This window comes from Mchenga conophoros, linkage group LG16, assembly GCF_057382185.1.
Source record: "Mchenga conophoros isolate Kocher_MC1m ecotype Shallow Benthic linkage group LG16, M_conophoros_male_GT1.1, whole genome shotgun sequence".
NCBI classification, from domain to species: domain Eukaryota; kingdom Metazoa; phylum Chordata; class Actinopteri; order Cichliformes; family Cichlidae; genus Mchenga; species Mchenga conophoros.
In genome coordinates this window covers 17,191,908-17,210,958 of record NC_140541.1, presented here as the reverse complement: position 1 = coordinate 17,210,958, position 19,051 = coordinate 17,191,908, and the positions used below count along the sequence as shown (strand labels likewise).

Here is a 19,051-nt window from a genome sequence, read left to right as displayed (position 1 = left end):
CAGAGAGAAGAGGGGGAGAGAGGGGGAAGCTGCTCAAGGCTGGGGCACATCTGTTAAGGCTCCCATGTCAAGTAAAGGAGGAGGAGGCTATGAATATCAAGCCTGAGGTGTGTGGATCGTGTGCCTGCATGGGTGTGTGTGTGTGTGTAGGGGAGAGAGAGAGAGAGAGAGAGCTCCAGGCAGAAAGAGAGGAAAGCCAACTGACAGACACACAGACAGAAAAACAGACAGACAGAAGCAGAGTAGGAGTAGGAAAAGAGGGAGACTTGGCAATGGAAGGTCTGGCTGCATTTGCCACAGCTGTTGAAAGTAGGAGTTAAACCAGACAGTCACACACAAATAAACAAAGCTCACAGAGCACTCACATATGGACACGTTTAGAAGCTCAATTCATCGCAAAGGCCAAAAGTTTGGCGTCAGAGCACGTGGAATTGAGAGAAGAGCTTCTTCTGTGAAATGAAAAGAAAAGGTAGCTGGGTGCGCGACAAGAGCAGTGCTTTTTCAGGCTGGACACAACTCGAGGTGAAAAAGCCATGGTGCAAGTTTCTATTGCAGGCAATTTAAAGATCCTTTTATTTTTTATTTTTTTCTCCCAAACCTAAATAACTTCAGGGTGAACTGCCGGGCACGTTTGCTCTGATCAGCTCCACCTGTACCTCTCAAAAATGAGACCTATCCCACTGCAACCACAGCTGCTAAACCACAAGACAGCTGAGCCCCGTGTTCACGCTTAACCAACTCGATGTGAAAGCGCCGTTTGCGAGGTGTTAAAATCATTGTCATTCGCGTTGAAATGTTTAATCAATAGGAAAAATGGTTTAATTGCTTTTTATTTCTCTTTTTTTTGGTCAACAACCTATAAAATCATGCATCTCAGCCAACATCTGGCAAGAAGTGGGGCAGGCGGGTTACTCTGCTCAGTCTCAGCTGGTTAAACCTCTCTGCAGTTCCTTCCTTCATTTTATGACCACATATGTACAACCAGACACACTTTTTTTTAACACTTCTTTTTCGCCTGTGTGTCTTCAGACAAATGAAAAAGCTTGAGTTAGTGAACTGTCTATGCTGGTGCTGCTGTACAACAAGGCTGCATTCAGAATAATTTCAGCATAGCGTGAAAAAAGGAAACGCCTTGCTTCACTTAAATGATGCTTGTCCACTGACGCACCAGGTGTTGCTCTGCAGAACCTGAAAAAGTATAATCAATTCAATGTAGATTGATTTGTACAGGACCAAATCACAAGAACAGTTGTCTCAAGGTAGTTTATATTGTAAGATAAAGACCTTCAAAAGAAAAGAGAAAGCGCCAAACAATCAGATGATACCCTGTGAGCAAGCATTTGGCAATAGCGAGAAGGAAAAACTCCCTTTTAACAGGAAAAAATCTCTGTCAGAAGCAGGCTCGGGGAGGGGAAAGCTGTCTGCCTTGAGCAGTTGATGGTGAGAGAAGAGAGACAGGAAAACATTCATAAAGAAGCAGAAAAAGTCTGACAAAGAAATCTAAATCTGAGTCAGCTTTTATCAGATAAAGTAGCACGGGACTGAGTCATGCACTGTTGTTGACATAACTCTAAAGCTGCTGCAACAAGACTCCAATCAAATCACTACTGATGTGACTGCAAAATTAAGCCATACTCTGACATTTAAGTTGTCATTTAAGTTCACGGGCCACATTTAGAACATGAACTAAAATTTCATCTAGAGTGGGCTCTATCCACTTCAGTTTTATTTTGTTTGCATAAGGCCAAATCACAAGCGCAGGTGTCTAAAGGCACTTCACACTGTAAGGTATAGATAATACAATAATACAGAGAAAATCCTAACAATCAGATGATCCCCATATGAGCAAGAGCTTGGTGACAGTGATAAGAAAAAAACAAACCCTTTTAACAGGAAGAAACCTGTAGCAGAACCAGGCTCAGTGAGGGGCAGCCATCCACTGCAACTGGTTTGGTGTGATGGGAGAGAGACAGTACAAAAACACACTGAAAACACAGAAAGTGGAGTATAAACACGTAGTGAGTGAAAAGAGGTGGGTGAAGAAGAAATTTTCAGTGCATCGTGGGAAGCCCCCAGCAGCTTAGACCTACTGCAGTGTAACTAAGGGAGGATTCAGGGTCACCAGATCCAACCTTAACTATAAGCTTTATCAAAAAGGAAAGTTTTAAGCCTAATCTTACAAGCAGAGAGTGTGTCTATCTCCTAAACCCAAACTGGGAGCTGGTTCCACAAAGAAGGAACAGAAGAAACAGTTAAGAAACAGAAGTATGATGGGCTCTTTGCTCTCATTACAATGAAACACTACCATTGTGACCCAGTGAAACACGTGGGCACGGCCCTATGGTGTAACCACTGCTATGGTAGGCCATGGTTATTATCTTTGTAAGCAGGAAAGTTTGAAAAATGAAAATGATTCAGACCTCTTGTTTGGATTGCAACACAACACTTCCTGGTGCAGGAAAAAGAAAAATGCAATGAGAAGTCCTGACATCCTCCTCTGCCTTTCATTAGAAATCTTCACACTTTGGACAGATTTGGACCTTTTAGCGGACCACTTCTGAGCCCACAGGCCGCATGCTTGGCACCTTTGACCTTGAAGGTTAACGATGACAGAAAGCTTCACTGCCACAGAGCAGGTTCACGTCACGGTTTCCCAGGAGCTGTTGCCCACTCCTATTTCACCAGCTGGCGAGGATGTAGCTTGTCGTTCAAATACCTCACTTTAGGAGAGGCTGAACAGGAGCTGCTGACAGATGGGACTGTGTGTAACACATAACACACACCATCCAATAGACTTTTCATGTTGGTTTTAGGAGCATGACAATGAATGGATTACACAAGAATAGAAGAATTAGGCAATATTTGAGTCTTTCTTAAGAAAAAAAGAAGATAATGAACTTGGCTGAATGAGACTTGTAAGATAAACTTTAACATTCAGTCACTGCTGGTGTTTTGCTTTCTCCTCCACTTTTCCTGTGGATCTAAGGGAGGTAACGAAATTGCAATAACACTTTGAAGAAAAGGCCCAGGACGCACAATAATCTTTTTATTCCATCAAACACAGCAAGCCGAGACTCTAAACTACGCATTCTGGACTATCCTGGTTAAGATGTATTATTTATGTAGTTACAAGCGGCAGCTGGCATGTGACAAACTGCCCTCATAGCTCTGTAGCCAGATTTTGGTTCTGCTAAAATGTTTCTTTCCAGGCTAAAGAAATATGCCAACATTTATTTCCCCCCACTACATATAACACCATCTTTAGCCTTGGCAAAGTGAGTGTCATGCTCTACACGTTCAGCCACATTGCACCATATGTCCCATTTACTTCTGCTGCCCAGATTTTTGCAGGTAGGATCCAACCTGGCAACCCTGAGATCTCCTAGCAAAGCACGGGCTGTTTGTGCTGTTAGTGTAAATACTGGCTTATAAAGGGATTCGACGGGCTACTTTTCAGAACTGTCCAACCGTCCCGACAGTATGCTTTATTATGAGGCTCCATTTAATACAAAGTCACCAAGAATTCTCTATCGTTTACAAATATGGAAAACCTACAGTGCTCACGTGACAGAGTCTAGAGTCAGGAAAAAGGAAGTCAGAGGGTATTTTGGAAAGACAGACATCACTGCACACACCCTCCTCTCTCTTCTCTCCCCTCCAGCTCTGACTCAAGGGGCCCTGATGGCAAGTGGCTCTCTCCATCACTCACTGGGAAACTGGATTAGGATGAATATTGCTGGGAGAAACCGCAGGCCAAACCAGATTTCTGGCGCTGGACACAAAAACACACAGCTGCAGCTCCAGAAAAACACCTTCGCTGACAGAGAGTCTGAGGGAGACACATAAACAGGTCTGGGGAGAGCGAGTCCAGCCCTTTTTTTCTTTTTTCATAATGGCCTCACTTTTATGGCTGTGTGTGAACTTTGCGGTTTGAAAAGCCAGCCCCGAGAACAGCATGTGCCTTTGAAAACCCTCTCAGTGGATGAGAGTGACAAAAACATCCCGCTTTAAATCGTGATGCCTTCCTCTCACTGCCATTTTATGTCATGTCAGAGAAGCACGCATGTAACGTGTGCATCTTGTTAAAAGAACCAAAACAGCGTGATCACACACGCGCGCAGACACAGATGCATCCTGGTGTGGAAAGTGCTGCACTCTGGGGGGTCACAGCGATCCAGCCATCTGCTGTTGCAATCAGACACTGAAGCAGCAGCGGCCTGGCAAAACACGCAGTTCGCATGGTGAGTTCACATGTGCACCTTCGGCGCACGTTTTGTCAGTTGCCTAAAAACGGAGACATAAAGCCACACAGCGCCGACACACATTTTTTAAAGGGGGCTCACTGCCAACACACACGCACGCACAAATGCACACACTCCAGTTAGGCAGGCGGGCTCAGATTGCAGGAAGCTCTTTGCACGCAGCTCAGTCCACAGCAGCCGGTACTAATCAGCACAATCCACCTGCAGATCGTTATGGATCGCTTACTGCAACTCAAACACAGAAACTTGCCTGAACACTCGCTAGCACGCACAAGCCCGGACATGTGCACGTGTGCAATCAATAGATCTATGCTCGCTTGCAGCACGCCGTTCACGACAGTCCACACTCACTGATGTTTTGCTTTGTTCGAGTTCACCTTAAAAACGGTGACTGCGCTAAAGCGTGGACACCTGGGGGGGGCTCATTTGCATATCTAATAACTAATCGTGACTTTTTTTTCTTTTCCTCTCCTTCCTAAGTGTAAGGCCCCGCCATCAGTTGCTTTAAATCACTTTTGTCTAATCTGCAATTCAAAGCTCCGCGGTTCGTGCGAGGACTCGAAATGCGCTCTGATACAGGCTACCGAAATATCAACACAGAAGCCGCTCTCTCTCTCCCTCTGTGCCACACCAGCGCACGATCACGAGCGCGCGCACACGCTCTGGCACGCACATGCGCGCACCGCTGCCCCCCCACCCCGGTGTTGTAGGGCTAACCGGTTCCCCACAGGCGCGCCACGCTGTGTTAGCGCGGCCTCACCGGGGATAATTACAGCCTGGCGCGGCAGGGCGAGCGTGGCTCCGAGCCAAAATGCTGCTGCTCGCGAGAGAAGCAGAGCGAGCGAGAGAGGGAGAGAGAGAGAATAATTGGAGCGCTGAGAGACATTAACCTATAGATTAAGCCCTAATCAATAGGGCTGCTAAATTCATCGATGCGATCAATCAGTGGGCTCATGACATAAAAAAATGCGATCCCTGTCACGCATTTCTTATTTCGACCTTGGATGGGGTGGTGGGGATTAGAAACGGCAATCCCCGCTTCCAAATGCGCGCGCATAGAACACTGAACAGACCCGTCTCCCTCTCTCGCTCTTTTTTTTTTTTTTTTTGAGAATATGAAAACCTTCAAACGAACCTTATCTGAGAGGAAGGAGAAGCGGTGGCGGCTCTCAGCAGCGCAGTACAAGAAAGATCTCTCTCTCCCCCCCCCTCCCTCCCTGCCTTCCCTCCTCCTCATCCTCCCCTCCTTCTCTCTCGTCTGTCGGCCTCTGTCGAGTTCCGCTCATAACCTCGCCACCCACCCTCCCAGTTCCCCGCCTCTGCCTGCTTTCCGCTGCTGGCTGGGAGCGCACACACACACGCGCGCGCGCACGGAAACAAGCACACACCTCTTTATAGCTCTCTCTCGCTCTGACACGCACCCACAAGCATGCACACACACACACACACAGACACACAGGCAGACAGCGTCAATAAAAAGCCCAGCGCTGTGAGAGGCCGCCGGCACTCCACTCCCCCCTCCTGCCACTGCGATTAGCGGAGGCTGGCTGGCTGGGGAGAGGCGCCCCTCTGTTATCTGGGGCGGTGGCAGCCTGTGTGTGTGTTGAGAGAGAGCGGGGGTAGAGAAAGAGATTAATTTAACTCTTTCGGGGTCGGATCGCAGCGCTTAAAGCGCCGCTCGCTGCTGCACTGTGCTCAGGCAGCAGCAGTAGCGGGCCTGCGGTCGACACGCTGGGAGATAGGGACGTTAAACAGACGATTCGCAAGCGACAGCTATAAATAGGAAAGATCGCGGCCACCGAGGTCACGTCATTGGTGGTGTTTCTCGAATTTCAGGGGATTATTCGAGTCACACACAGGCAGGTTTTCTGCACAGCTTATACTGATATTTTTGGACCAAATCCTCAGAGGTTAAAATGAAAAACCTGAAAGGATCGTGCAGCCTGTTGGCAGCACTAGGAGTGACTGCATGCGATGTTTAGATTATAGGGCTGGAACAATGACGCCTGGTCGATTAACTGATCGACAGAAAAGAAGCAAAGCTGCTTCTGGCTTTGTGTGTTTGCGTTGGCAACACAAATATTAGATATAAGGATTTGGGGATATGCGTGATGGTGGGGGGCGTTTGGACTATTTTCTAGTACATTATACTGAATTCCGAGTGGATGCAACTTTTTTGTTTTCAAAATTCTCTTAATGTACTAATTTGGTCTGCGGCTAGAACTTCGTAGGTACCTCAGTGCCTTCTAGTAATATGACGTGATTTTGTCAAAGCCGTTACGCAGAAGGTGACCTTCGACATCTCTACGCAGCAGTCGTGACTGCAATGGCAGAGAGATTAGGGTCCAATTTTTTTAGTGGCAGGCCTGTTCTCCTGCAGACCAGCGTTTTTAACGTTTTTTTTCCTGATTGGTTTTCGCGCTAAAAACTACTTGGTTATATTAAGGCAAGGATCGTGGTTCCGTGTAAAACCCTCCCCTTCGAACTGGTAGCCCTGTGCGTTAAATATGAGTTGGGAACGAGCGACCATCTCAGCGCTTTACGCACAGAAGCCAAAGGACACTGTGCGTTAATGATCCGTGCCAGCAGTCAAAATAACACCCCCTGAGAAGAGAACCGGCTGAGTCGAAGCATCTGGGGGAAATTGATCATTTCAGCTTTTACGAAATCCTGGTTCATACTCTAAATGGAACCTGATGGTATCTGTCACATAAGTGGATTCACATTTGTGTAGACACTGAATCATTTTGTTCCAAACTGCACTGTGATTGGGCAAATCAGTCTCGTTTTTGGTGACGCCTGGAAAAACCACGTGGAACATACACTTAGAGCATTTTCACATCTTAATAAAGCTGTGCTCCCCAAAAATAGAATTTTGGTATTTGGTGATATTTGTTCTGTATTTACAGTTTGATCAGATCTGCTCTGAGCAAATGATCACAGACCCAAGGTCAGCGTTAAGAGGACCTGAGGATTTTGCACACTCTTCTTCTAGATATTTAGGCACTCAAACAACACCAATACCAACACCTTAAAAGAAGAGACTAGGCTAAAATCCATCTTTTGTGCCCCTATGCAGATATCAAAAACAGAGTAGTTTCTTACTGTTACAGCAGAGTAAGAAACTTTTGCAGCTGCTACTCTGGTTTTGCCAGATTTGATGACCATGCGTGAAAGACAGTTTTAAGATTTTTGTACACTGCAGTCAACTTTTATAGCATTTGGTATTGTTTTTATGACCACAAAAAATGGCCACATTAACCTGTTGGTTGATCACCTGGGCAAAAGGTTAATAATAAGAAGAAGGGGGTAGGGGTCTTGCACTAGGCCACAAATTGAGAGGCATAGGGGAAAAGGAGCCCAGTTTACAGGTTTCTCTACATTTGCAACAACTTCCACTCAATTATTTAGATCAGTCATGCTGTAATCTCCTCATTAACCTTCTTCAGCCTTTTTTTTTTTTTTTTACTGTAAGCAGCCAGTGAGCTGGTATTAGGAGGTTATACCCTCCCCCAACGATGCCTGTAAATACTGCCGGGGCTCTAAAGAAACAACAACAAAAAAAACAACAACAACAAAAAAAAAAAACAGCAGACAGGGCTCCCTGTGGAAGCAGAGCAGAGCAGCCACAAACACCCATCAGGACTGCCTGCCTGCCTCCCTTTGGCTCAGAGGTGACAGAGCTCCAGCTTGTTTTTCAGCGTCTGCTGCTGCGCTGTCGCCTCTCCCCTCTCTCTCCACTTCTCCTCTCCTCTCTGTTTCTGTGCGTCACAGCTAGGTCATGGCCGGACTCCAACAAATGCTCCGGTTTCTCGAGCCACACGCACGCACACACACATACGCACACACACACAAAGGCACCAGGAGCACACAAACACTGATCTGACAAATGATAGGGTGGCGAGGCGAGGCGAGCTAATAGTAGGCAGTGCGCCTGCTGACATGCCCGTGGGCCGCGGGTGTTAAATTGTATCCAATTACGGCGCATGCGACGATATGAGGGGGGAATAATAATTCTTCTTGCGTGACAGGGAGATTCGCTTATTTCACGGGATCTTTATATGAAGTGGGGGCGCAGGGCTCGATGTGTTCACACGTTTGTGGGCAAGCTGTGTTGTCTATGCACGTGGAGGAAAAAGATCTGGTTTTCCGGAGGACACGTTGCCCATGATCCATTAATCAAAATCCAGTTAATAACGTTTGGAGATGGGCAGGGTCCGGTAGAGTCCGACCAATAATTAATATCCATTATTTAAGCAGGCCCCGCCTAAAACAGGCCTGAATGTACATACACATAAACAGACAAACACTTTGCAGGCAGGCAAGTGGGAATGAGGAATGGCATCAATGTGAAAATGAAATAAACAGGCCTAGTCTCAGCTTTGTTATGAAATGTCTCTCCTGCTCATTTATTTGATGGAGTGCGCAGCCGAATCAAACCAGCAACAGTGCCGGGGTGGGGGGGGGGCAGTGTGGGTGATACGGTGGTGTGATTGTGAACTGCAAACCAAAGTTTCACCCAGGTGTGGCTGACACTCGGCAGAAAAGATTTAAAACAAAAAGGTCAAGAGTTGGTTTTCGTAGTTCAGTTTGGCAAAGACGGAGCTGACGGCTGGGAGAGATCCGACCGTAACGAAGGCTTGAAACCAGAAAAAACCAAATGGGCTGTGGCAGAGCATAGCAGGTGGTTCACGCTATTAGCCTGACAATCAGCGACACTGTTCCTTACTTCAAAACAGGCTGGCAGAGGCACCTTAAAGAAACAAATAAAAATAAAAAAATAAAAAAGTATCCGTGTGTGTGTCTACCAGGGGATTTATTTGACCAAAAGCATCTCTCTGTAGTTGTTCATAAGGCTGTGTGTGTTGAATTCGGTTCTGCTTGACGGACACTGCCGAGCAGCAGATCTGGACCAAGAAAAAAAGTTTCATCTCATCTGGTCCAAGGCAAAGTACAAAAATAGAGTGTACAGTTAAATATGTACAATACATTGATCTGTTAGAAATATTGTATAACAAACAAGTGTAGTATTTTTCATTAAAAAAAAAAAATACAAAATAACCTTCCAGAAGTGAATACATGTGCAGCAGTTGCATCAACAGGAACAAAAAACAGGCAGAAAACAAATACTGTGAGGAAGGTGACATGGGTGCTTTGGGATTTAGTTGCCCTGTTGAGGCATCTTGACTGTTTATAACCCCTCCCACTTCTGTAGTTCAACTCCGCACCCACATCCCCCCTGTTGGCAAGAAAATTGTTCAGTAGCAGGATCAATCTCAGGGTAGATGCAGATGCTTTCACGTCAGACACACGGGATACATCTTAAAGGCCTCCTTTTCAACTAATCTCCTGCAGAGACGTGAAAAGAGAATGCTAAAGGAACACCTTGTTATGATTGCCTTTCAGCGGTCCTTATGGGTTCTTTTTTTCTCCATTTTATTGTTGTGGCATGCCGAAATGCTGCAGACGTACAGAATACGATGCAGAGAGGGAAATCGTTTCAAGACCTTTTTGGGAAGAAGCAGATGCGTTTAACATCGAGAGGATCTTTACAGCGCCCTAGTCCTTCCCCTTCTCTTGTAGTAATGCGCTGAGCTGGAGCTCTGTTCAGTATGTGTGGTGTGTGTGTCTTTAGGATATTAAATAGTAAAGGATGGGGATTAATAATGGAACCTGACAGCTCATCTCCGGCTCCTATCTGCCTGACTGTCCCCCACAATCTTCCCTTCCATTCCCTCCCTACCTCTTTTTCCTCCCTCTCAGTTTCTAATCTGCTGCGTTTCTCTCTGGCTCTGACCCTCCTTCGTGTTCCTTCCCTCCATCTCTTTTGTCTCCCTCGCTCTCCCTCCCTCCCGCTCTCTCAGGGCCCTCGGTCTTTCAGGGTCATGTCAGGAGAGTAGAAGAGCACATTGGTGTCATCGTCATCGCTGAGGTCGGCCAGGTTAGCCTGCGTGTAGCGCACCGCCCCGGGGTAGTACTCTCCAATCCGTGTTCTGTCACAGAGCCGTGACTGCAGAGCCAGCTAGAAAACAGACACGCATACAGTTTGGAATTAGTACACAACACTTATACTGGTGTAGAAAGGATGTTCACACTAAAGCTCAAGACTCAAACGTTTTTGGCCATTAAATTAAAAACAGTGCCCCAGGTAGATAAAAATGAAAATATTAAACCCCAGATTTGCATATCCAAGGCGTCATCGTGAAGCTGTGGGTCGCCGGCCATAAGAACCAATAATCCCCTTCAAGTTCATTTTCTCATGCACCTCTGGACCGCTTTAACCCCGTCTGCTATTTTTTAAAGCATCCATGTTACAATCTTTAATGTGTCAAAACGTTGGCCATTCAACTTCAATTTCATTTTGGCTAAGAGACGAGACTGCACGGAGGGAGATTTGCTGAGCAGACTGAGTGGGAAGTGAAGGTCGCTGTGGTGTGACCAACAAAATCCCGCCTTTTCAATGCAGTGTGTGCTGGAATAGGATGGCACGAGGAACAACTGAGGTCGTTAAGCATTGAATGTTCTGCCTCGGGACGCAACAGTAAAACTTTTGTTATGGTGACATTAAAATGCTTAAAATTCTATATACTAGTGTGAGAAGTACGAGCCGCTGTAAAGGCCCACTTATGCAGAGTTAATTTTAAGACTCATACTGTGGCTCTGCTAGAATCTTTGGTCATCCTGCACAACGCTAGATTCCACCTTTTGTAAATTCCATGAAAGCAGCGTACTTCAAACAATATGAAAAAGAAAAAAAATAAACGGCAGTGCAATAAAACTTTAATGAGCGTCTAAATCTGAAGAAGAAAGTGTGCAGCCCTACATCACTTAAGCATGAACTGCTTTGATGTGTGCGAGTAGCGGGAGAAAATAGCCTAACTGTCCAGTCAAGCCTGAGCATGTAAATGATATGCACGCTTCTAAACACGCTCACAAACGTCAGGCTCATGAGAGGCAAATGAGATTCTGCTCATTTGAGTTTGTACGTGTGAGCAGGGATATCGATGCACAGTGCCCTAGCCAACAATACTGAAACCGGGAAAACGTTTAGTAGATTACACTGGATCTGGAAATCTGGAATTTTCCTGTTTATCTCAGTCACCATTCCAAATGAAAGTGGGAATAACGGTCCACATTTTAACTTTTAAGCTGCCAAAATACCTTGTCTTGTGTTTTGGCTTCTGCTAAGCCCTGGAAATCATTCATAATGCAGTCAAACCACCCTTCCCTTCCTTGATTGCATTTAATTGCTTCACTGGTACTTGAAAATCCCCTCAGTGTGGGGCTGTTTTCGATCTAACAAAGAAAATTACCTATGGAACTCAAGAGTGAACAATTACATAAGCTTGTTTGGGTGAGAGGGGGGGGACTTTTGTCCCCTTTCAATCTCGCAAACATTACAAAATTCACAGCACAAATCTCGTCTCTGGGTTCCACTGACTTTGGTTCTGTCAGATGAGCTAGTGACTGTGAAACGGGAATGTGATTAATGCACAGCAACTGTTTTTATGCTTTTTGAATGGTGTGATTATGCAAACCGAATCAGATGTTTGGCTGTTTTATATTTACATTTATTCAACTGGCAGATGTTTTGTTTTTTAGTACTGTTACCGAGCCAAGCCAGAGTAGCTCACAGTTCACAGGTTTTTCATTGAAGAAGGACAATGTGAGCTACAGTAGGATGGAAAGATGAAGGGTGTTTAGACCAGTTTAGACTGGGATTTTAAAATCCACATTGCTACCAAGACTCTTGTTCCATTGCAGATCATATGAATAGGACTGCTCACAAACCTGCATGGGATTATTCATGTAAGTGGGAGATGTGCTGATGGCTACTCTGCTGAAATACCCAGAAAAGAGTAAAGAAACGCAGAGTGACATATGCCGTCTTTGGCTGGTTGAACCTCAGATGTGCTGCTGCAGTTTGGATTTATTTATTTATTTATATATATATATATTTTGCTGGGGTTTCACTGGCAGCCCTGCCAGAAGGGAATACAGTACACATACACTATAAGAGAGCAAGGGGGAGGACTGAACAGAGGTTTAACCAGCTGAGCCTCAGCAGCGTAACAAGGCTTTGTCTGCCTCTCCTTAACACACGACAGCTGTGATGCGCAGTTTCGGTTATTGGTGGACAAAAGGGGGCCATGCTCGTGTGGGCACGCGGTGTTTCCACTAAAAAAAACAAACCCCAAAACCCCAACAACAATCGTGTTTTAAAATCAGCCTGCTTTGCGTTAAGATTGCCACGATACCGAGACATGTAGGGCTTTGGAAGAGCTTCCTTTCCTGCGTGCACACTCATAAACACAGAGAAGGAGAAGTGAGATGTGAGCTCATTGCAGAGCCACGGGCGGTTCAGCTGTATGGCTAGAATGCAGATCAATATCAGGGTAGGAGCGAGAGGAAGAGGGAACGAGACGGAGAGTACACAGGTGGGAGGGAGATGCTGGAGAGCAGCAAAAATAATGTAAGATAGATAAATGCCAGAGATGCTGTAACAGGGTACTGGGAACAGAGGAGACAGCAGAAGAGTACGGCGAGGCAGAGATGGGCAGAGAGAGGGAGAAACAGAAGAGCGGCTTCACTGCCGCGAAAGAGGAGGAGGGTGGGGGAAACCGAGGACTAGATAAAGAAAGCGATGCCATGACAAAGAAGCAGGTTAATGGAAGAAAATGGGTTTTAAAAAACAAAAAAAAACAAAAAAATGCGCTTCTGTTCACAGTAATAACCTGGTTGTGTGAATGCATGAATCAGATCTGTAACCAGAAGAGGCCTCTCAGTGAAAGTGTGTTAGTTTTAGTTTTAGTTAGACCGACTCTCCTCACGCTTAAATTTAGCTTCAAGAGGAAGCGAGGAGGAATGGAAATATCTGCTAAAATCACGACCTGGTCCGATTTCTTTTTTTGTTTTTTGGTGTCATGATTTGAGTTTTAATCTGGTGTGTGCCGAGTCTTTTACTTAACTTTGTAATTCTCTGCACTGCAGTACGAAACATAACTGGCAGGTAGGCTTACTCACCTTAAAGGTCAGTGTCTAACTAAATTTAGGGGGAAAAAATGAATGGCAGTGAAAATGTGTGGGTGTATGCAGCAAAGGCTATTTGAAAAATTTAACAGCTACAATTTCTATGGCTCAAAGTAAACAGTGTACTGAAAGCCACCGCGCTTCCTGTGTTTTTGCTCAATCTCTCAACTGAAACTGGCCAATAGACATCGTGCAGGCAGAGTGTGCTGTGCTTTTATGTCTCTAGTGACGAGGACCCATGTCCACTACGAGTTTAGACTCAGGGAAACCCAGTGGTATTCACAATCATGCATGCTAGCCTAATAATCAACCTGAAATGCCATTAAATTTAATCTCATTTCCATCCTGCAGTTTTATTTTTAGTTGACATGGGAGCTGCTCGAATGGCTGCCAAGATCATTTATTTTGTAAGGTTTTTAAAAAAACATGTAAATTAGTTATTTTTAGCAAACTCTGCATCACGATCTTTCACATGTCACCATTCAAATCAAAGCAGCTACTTTTCATAGTGAGAGTGGAACAAATTGTGGATGTTTTGAGGGATCTAAATGTGGTGCCCAAACTCAGCGTTGCTGCCAATTTGCTCCAGTGGCCATTTGCAAGCACTGAAACAAATAAATGGCACATTTTTGCCATACCCTATAAAATGCGTGAGCCTTTCTTAGAACTCACAAAAGTGCTTTTATCTGCACTGTCTCATCCTAATGTGCTATCTATGCACTGAGCAGAACAAAACTGGCAGGGCCACGGAAAGCAATAATAATGCCTTTTTGCTATGTGCTGCATAAGCCAAAAGGGAACCTAATAAACTGAGAACAATTCAAAATCTTGGAGTCCAGTATCAAGGTTTAAAAAATACCAATGGCACAGTACCAGGCATGTTTGAATGACTGAACATATTGGATATTAAAAAGGTACTCCGCACTTAAATGTTGAGTTTATTGAGCTATAAACTTAATGATATTACTGTCACTATTACTGGGATGAAACACGTCAGTGCTGGTGGTAATGACATTTCTTTGCAAATAATAAAAACCTGAATGTCACTGTTTGAAAATGGCTCAATAAGCAATCTACTGTTTTAAACCTTGCAAAGCCAGACTGCCACAGGTCAGACTGTTTAGGGCTCATCAACATGTCTCAGATCAGCTCAAATCAGCTGTGGGAGAACCCCTCCCACCCCTTAGTGTTTCATACTTGAATGATGGAAACTCATTTACATGAATGTCTGCCATTTCCTGCAAACGCTCTACTTAGGGTTTTTCAGTTTTGGTGCAGTGGTTTGGACTTGTGCTTTTGAGGGCTGCGAAAGCATCACCAGACCCTCACATAGCTCAGCAATAAAGGTGGCAAGATGCCCCCTTTTTAGTGAGAGACAAAGACACACAGAAGCTTTAAGCAGTATCCGCGCTGGAGCCAAAGGCTTGAACTGATGCAGCACGAGACCAGGATGGTCAGGACCAGCATGGCCTTCCACCACATTAATGTCTGTTTCAGCTGATTACGGATTTCTTCACCTCAAATAAACCCTCTGTGGCAGACATGTGTCTCTTTCCATTTTCTCTGGACTGGAAAAGAGAGTGGGCAGCCCTCTCCTCACCCTTTCTCACCCTTTTTCCTCATTTTATTTTTAATACGTGGGGGTGGAGTTAGATTAAAAACTGTGGGTGAACTAACATTTTAAGAGGTCTCTACCCAAAGTACAGGTGCAGATGCAGATACAGCAAATGCATTACATTACAGTCGACGCATGAGTCCACTAGTGGCTTGAAGGTGAGCTGTGGTATTTGGTGCCAAGATGTTAGCAACAGATCCTTCAAGTCCTGTAAGCTGGGAGGTGGGGGCTCCATGGATCAGACTTGTTTGTCAAGCACATCCCACAGATGTTTGACTGGATTGCAATCAGGAATTTTGAGGGCAAGTCAACACCTCAAACTTGTCCTCCTCAAACCATTCCTGAATCATTTTTGCTTGGTGGCAGGAAGCATTATCCTGCTGAGAGAGGCCAGAGCCATCAGGGAAACAGTGCTTAGGGTAGGTGGTAATAATCATAGCATCATAGTAAAATCCACATGGATGGCACGACCCAAGTTTTCCAGCAGAACATTGCCCAAAGCGTCATACTGCCTCCACTGGCTTGCCTTCTTCTTATACCACATCTTGGTGCCAGGTGTTCCCCAGATAAGCAAAGTACACACACCTGGCCATCCACGTGATGTAAAAGAAAATGTGATTTATCAGACGAGGCCACCTTCTACCATTTATCTGTGGTGCGGTTCTACTGCTCGAGTTCCCATTAATGCTGCTTTCGACGGTTGACAGAGGTCAGCACGGGCACCCTGACAGTGTTGTTTTTCATTTTTGCTCCTGGTACTGTATGACGTCAAAAAGAGCGGCTGTCCCTAATGTAGTCATCTCAGGCACACAGCTCTGCCTGTGAGCACAAAGGTCCCATCCACCTGCTGTTTAAAGCCTCTGTTTATGAGGAGCAGTGAATCGGAATAATGATGGATCGTTATGAGCTGTAAATCACGCAAGACTACTATCGCGGAGTCCAGGAATAAAAACATGAAGGTGGGAACGAGCATAACAGGTCACCTTTAATTAAACTGATTTTCTCCGCCTACCCAAAGCAACAGCCACCAACAACTTTTCCAAAGTACGTATGGCATGAGAGAGCAGAGTGAAGACAGCCTAGGGAGAAGGAAAAAAGGTGCCTACCCTTTAAATCATGCAAATGTACTGCAGGCAAGCAGCAACAGAGGCAGAGAGGGAGAGAGCGCTGGTGAGTGAGCACGAGGAGACAGGGTTAGGAGGGCCAGGGTGGGGGTGGGGGGTAGGGTTGAAAGCGCAGATTCGTCGCTTTGAGAGAGGAATGTTTTGACGCTGTTGCAAAACCCTCCACACCACCCCCACCTCCTTCTCTCCCAAACCCCCCCCCCCCCTCCCCCCCGCGCCCCCTTCTCTTCCCCGCCAATCTCACACCTGATGTGTGGGGGCTGCTGGGAGCCGCATGCCAAGATGAATAACAACCGGCTGTTAGTCACGATAGCGCACGAACACACGCCGCCTCTCTCTCTCTCTCTTTCACTCGCTCTCGCTCTGTCATCTTCTTTCTCACCTTCTCTCTCGTTCTCCGTGAGACGCGCAAACAGCGTTTTCTCTGTGATTTACGAACACATTGAGATTCCGTTTCACTTCTCTGTCTCTCTCTCTCTCCGCTCACCACAGTGCAACATTGACATTTGGGCTGAAGGTCACACTGCACATTCCAGTCTTCCACACTGCGCTCACGACCCGTTATCAGCGTGGTTGGTGGTACTGACTAGGCGACAATATGTGTGTGTGTGTGTGCGTGCGTGTTTGTGTACGCGTGAGCTAAGACCACAAAGAATTTTCTGTGTTTGCGGTTCAATATCTGCTCTGGCTCGTATCTGCAGATACAGTCAATGTTTGCAGATTGAGATAAATCTGTGGAGAACCCTATTGATTGTGGTGTTTATTGAAATGCAACCACGCAGGTTTGTGGTTCAAATTTAAAAAAAGAGAGAAATTAAATATAATATATACACGTAATTTTTTTGGAAAAGCTTGTCTTCATTACATGTTCCTAAGCCCTGAATTTGCCATTTTACACTTTAAAAAAAGGGGGGGGGGTTTGTACCAAAAACCCAACAAGCATTTTCCGTACAGGTGGCGTGTGAACACCTGTAACAGATGGTAACAGTCAGTGTGGGAAGTTAAATGGCCTAATTACAAATCCTGAAGCAATTATTTCTCACTGGGAAGAGGGCTAAGATGATATTGCAAAAAAAGAAGGAAAAAAAAGTAAAATGACTTTTGTAGAATTACCACATCATTAAACTTAAACATCTTCCTTACGTAAGCATTTCAACACTGGTATAAACAGAAAATTCAGCCACTCATTTCGATGCCCTTCAATTCGTATGTCTTTGCTGGGATGGGCTTCAGCCACCTGAGTCCCTGAAAGGAGTAAGCAAAGGTACACTGCAGAGGACAGATGGCATTCAGAGCTTTATAAAGCTCCTTTCAGACGTGGAATCTGTGACATTGCCGACTGAATAGATCTGCTGAAGGAATGGATTTTAAACCACGCTAACAGCAGGAATAACAATGATGCTCAATCTGAAATTCACATAATTCAAATGAGTAATCCCAGCGATCATTTTTGCTAAATGTCACAGCAAAGCTGATGTTTTTTTCTTAGGACTAAAATGTATTGGAAAACTTTGGTGATCCCAGACTTTTAATCTGTCACCACAGATTTAAATTTGCCCATTTAATTCACGTGTCTATTACTTTACAGTTAAACTGAATTATACCTGCTAACCAGCTGCATATTGGGTGGTTGCTGAGTGTGTCTACATGCGTATCCTGGTTATGACAATCTTTTAGAAGTACTCTGTTTTTGTCTTTGCGTCTTTATTTCTGACACTTGAATGGGCCTTTGTTCTAGGTGTTAAGAAACCTGGATATGCTTCTGAACATGTTGAAGTACCCTTATACAGCACATCCAGGTGTCTGAATGTTCCAGCCAAGTTACCTCATAGAAACACAAATAATGGTGGGAGCAAGACATTCAAGTCTACAGAAGACAGTTTGCAGAATGCCTGTTTCTCAACATGTAGAGTGAGACAAGTCAGGTCAAAGCCACCTGGGCTTGTGTTTAGTAGCTATGAAGATGAACTGTGAGAAACTATTTGCATGCCTAATCAAATGTATATAAGTGTCATATCCTGAATATGGTTAAAACCAGGATAAGCTTAGGTAACCTGGGATACTCTGTCCATGTAAATGCACACATTGTGACCATGTTTGCATACTTAGCGCTGAACTGTAAGCATTTAACCAAATGCACAGTTTCAACCAGTATAAGCCTCGATTGAGAGCTCGTGTCAGTGCAACAGCCTGATTGGTTCCTCGCGTGTTGGGTTAAATATTTTCAAGTGACACGGACATGTATTTACCTTTATTTTTTGTCACCCAGGATTGATTCGCATCAGTGCAAGTCTTTGAACAGACTACTGTATGCAATCACATGAAAGAGTGTCTATTCAAGCGTAACCACTATGTATAAATAGCCTCCAGATTTAAATAACGATGCGGTTCTCACAGGTGTGTGTGAAGTTTACCTGCATGCCAGTTGGGCTCAGGAGGCTCCACCAATCCCTATTCAGGCCAAACACAAAGGCATTGGCCAAGCCGTGGAGTGGTGCCGACAGGACGTGCAGAAGTGTGAGGTAGAAGGACGGTGCCTTAGGGTAGAAGGCGTTATGGAGCCTGGAGGAGGAGGAAAAAAAGAGAAGACAGAGAAGTTTTAAGTTCTCCCGTAAAAAAGTTGTAAATACAGAGACAACTAGGAGCAGAGCTTTAGACGTGACGATGGAGTAATTCAGGGAGAAATCAGAGGGAGAAGACGGCAACGGGGGAAAGGGGAACGGCAGAGAGCGAGAGGTTGATAGAGCAGCAGAAAGAGAGGGAAAGAGAGGCAGAGGACAAGTGAGTGACAGAGTGAGGGACAGGGTGAGAACGAGAAGTAATGAGAGTGAGTGGCGGAGGCAGAAAAAGGAGAGAGAGAGGAAAAGGGGAGGGCGAAAGAGCGAGTGAGCTTTATATCAGCGTTTAAGAGCCCATTAGGCAGCGTGAGACGGCTGGGCTGACACATTCTTGGCTGCCGCTTCGACAGCACGCAGCACTTTACAAGGACAGGGAGATGTGTAGCGCTCAACTCCCTTCCT

The 19,051-nt window shown here is 45.3% G+C and overlaps 1 protein-coding gene across 1 annotated transcript in view; it reads right to left on the bottom strand.

Moving 5' to 3' along the window:
* Positions 1-9,061: 9,061 nt before the first annotated feature.
* The window catches only part of LOC146556523 (cyclic AMP receptor-like protein A), a 53,160-nt gene continuing 43,170 nt past the window's right edge, over positions 9,062-19,051 (bottom strand). Inside the window, exons 12-13 of the mRNA XM_085249998.1 lie at positions 18,446-18,593; positions 9,062-10,284 (exon numbers count right to left, since the gene is read on the bottom strand). Of these exons, the coding sequence (XP_085106124.1) occupies positions 10,123-10,284; positions 18,446-18,593 (310 nt within the window). The 3' untranslated portion in view covers positions 9,062-10,122. The remainder of the gene's footprint in view (positions 10,285-18,445; positions 18,594-19,051) is intronic.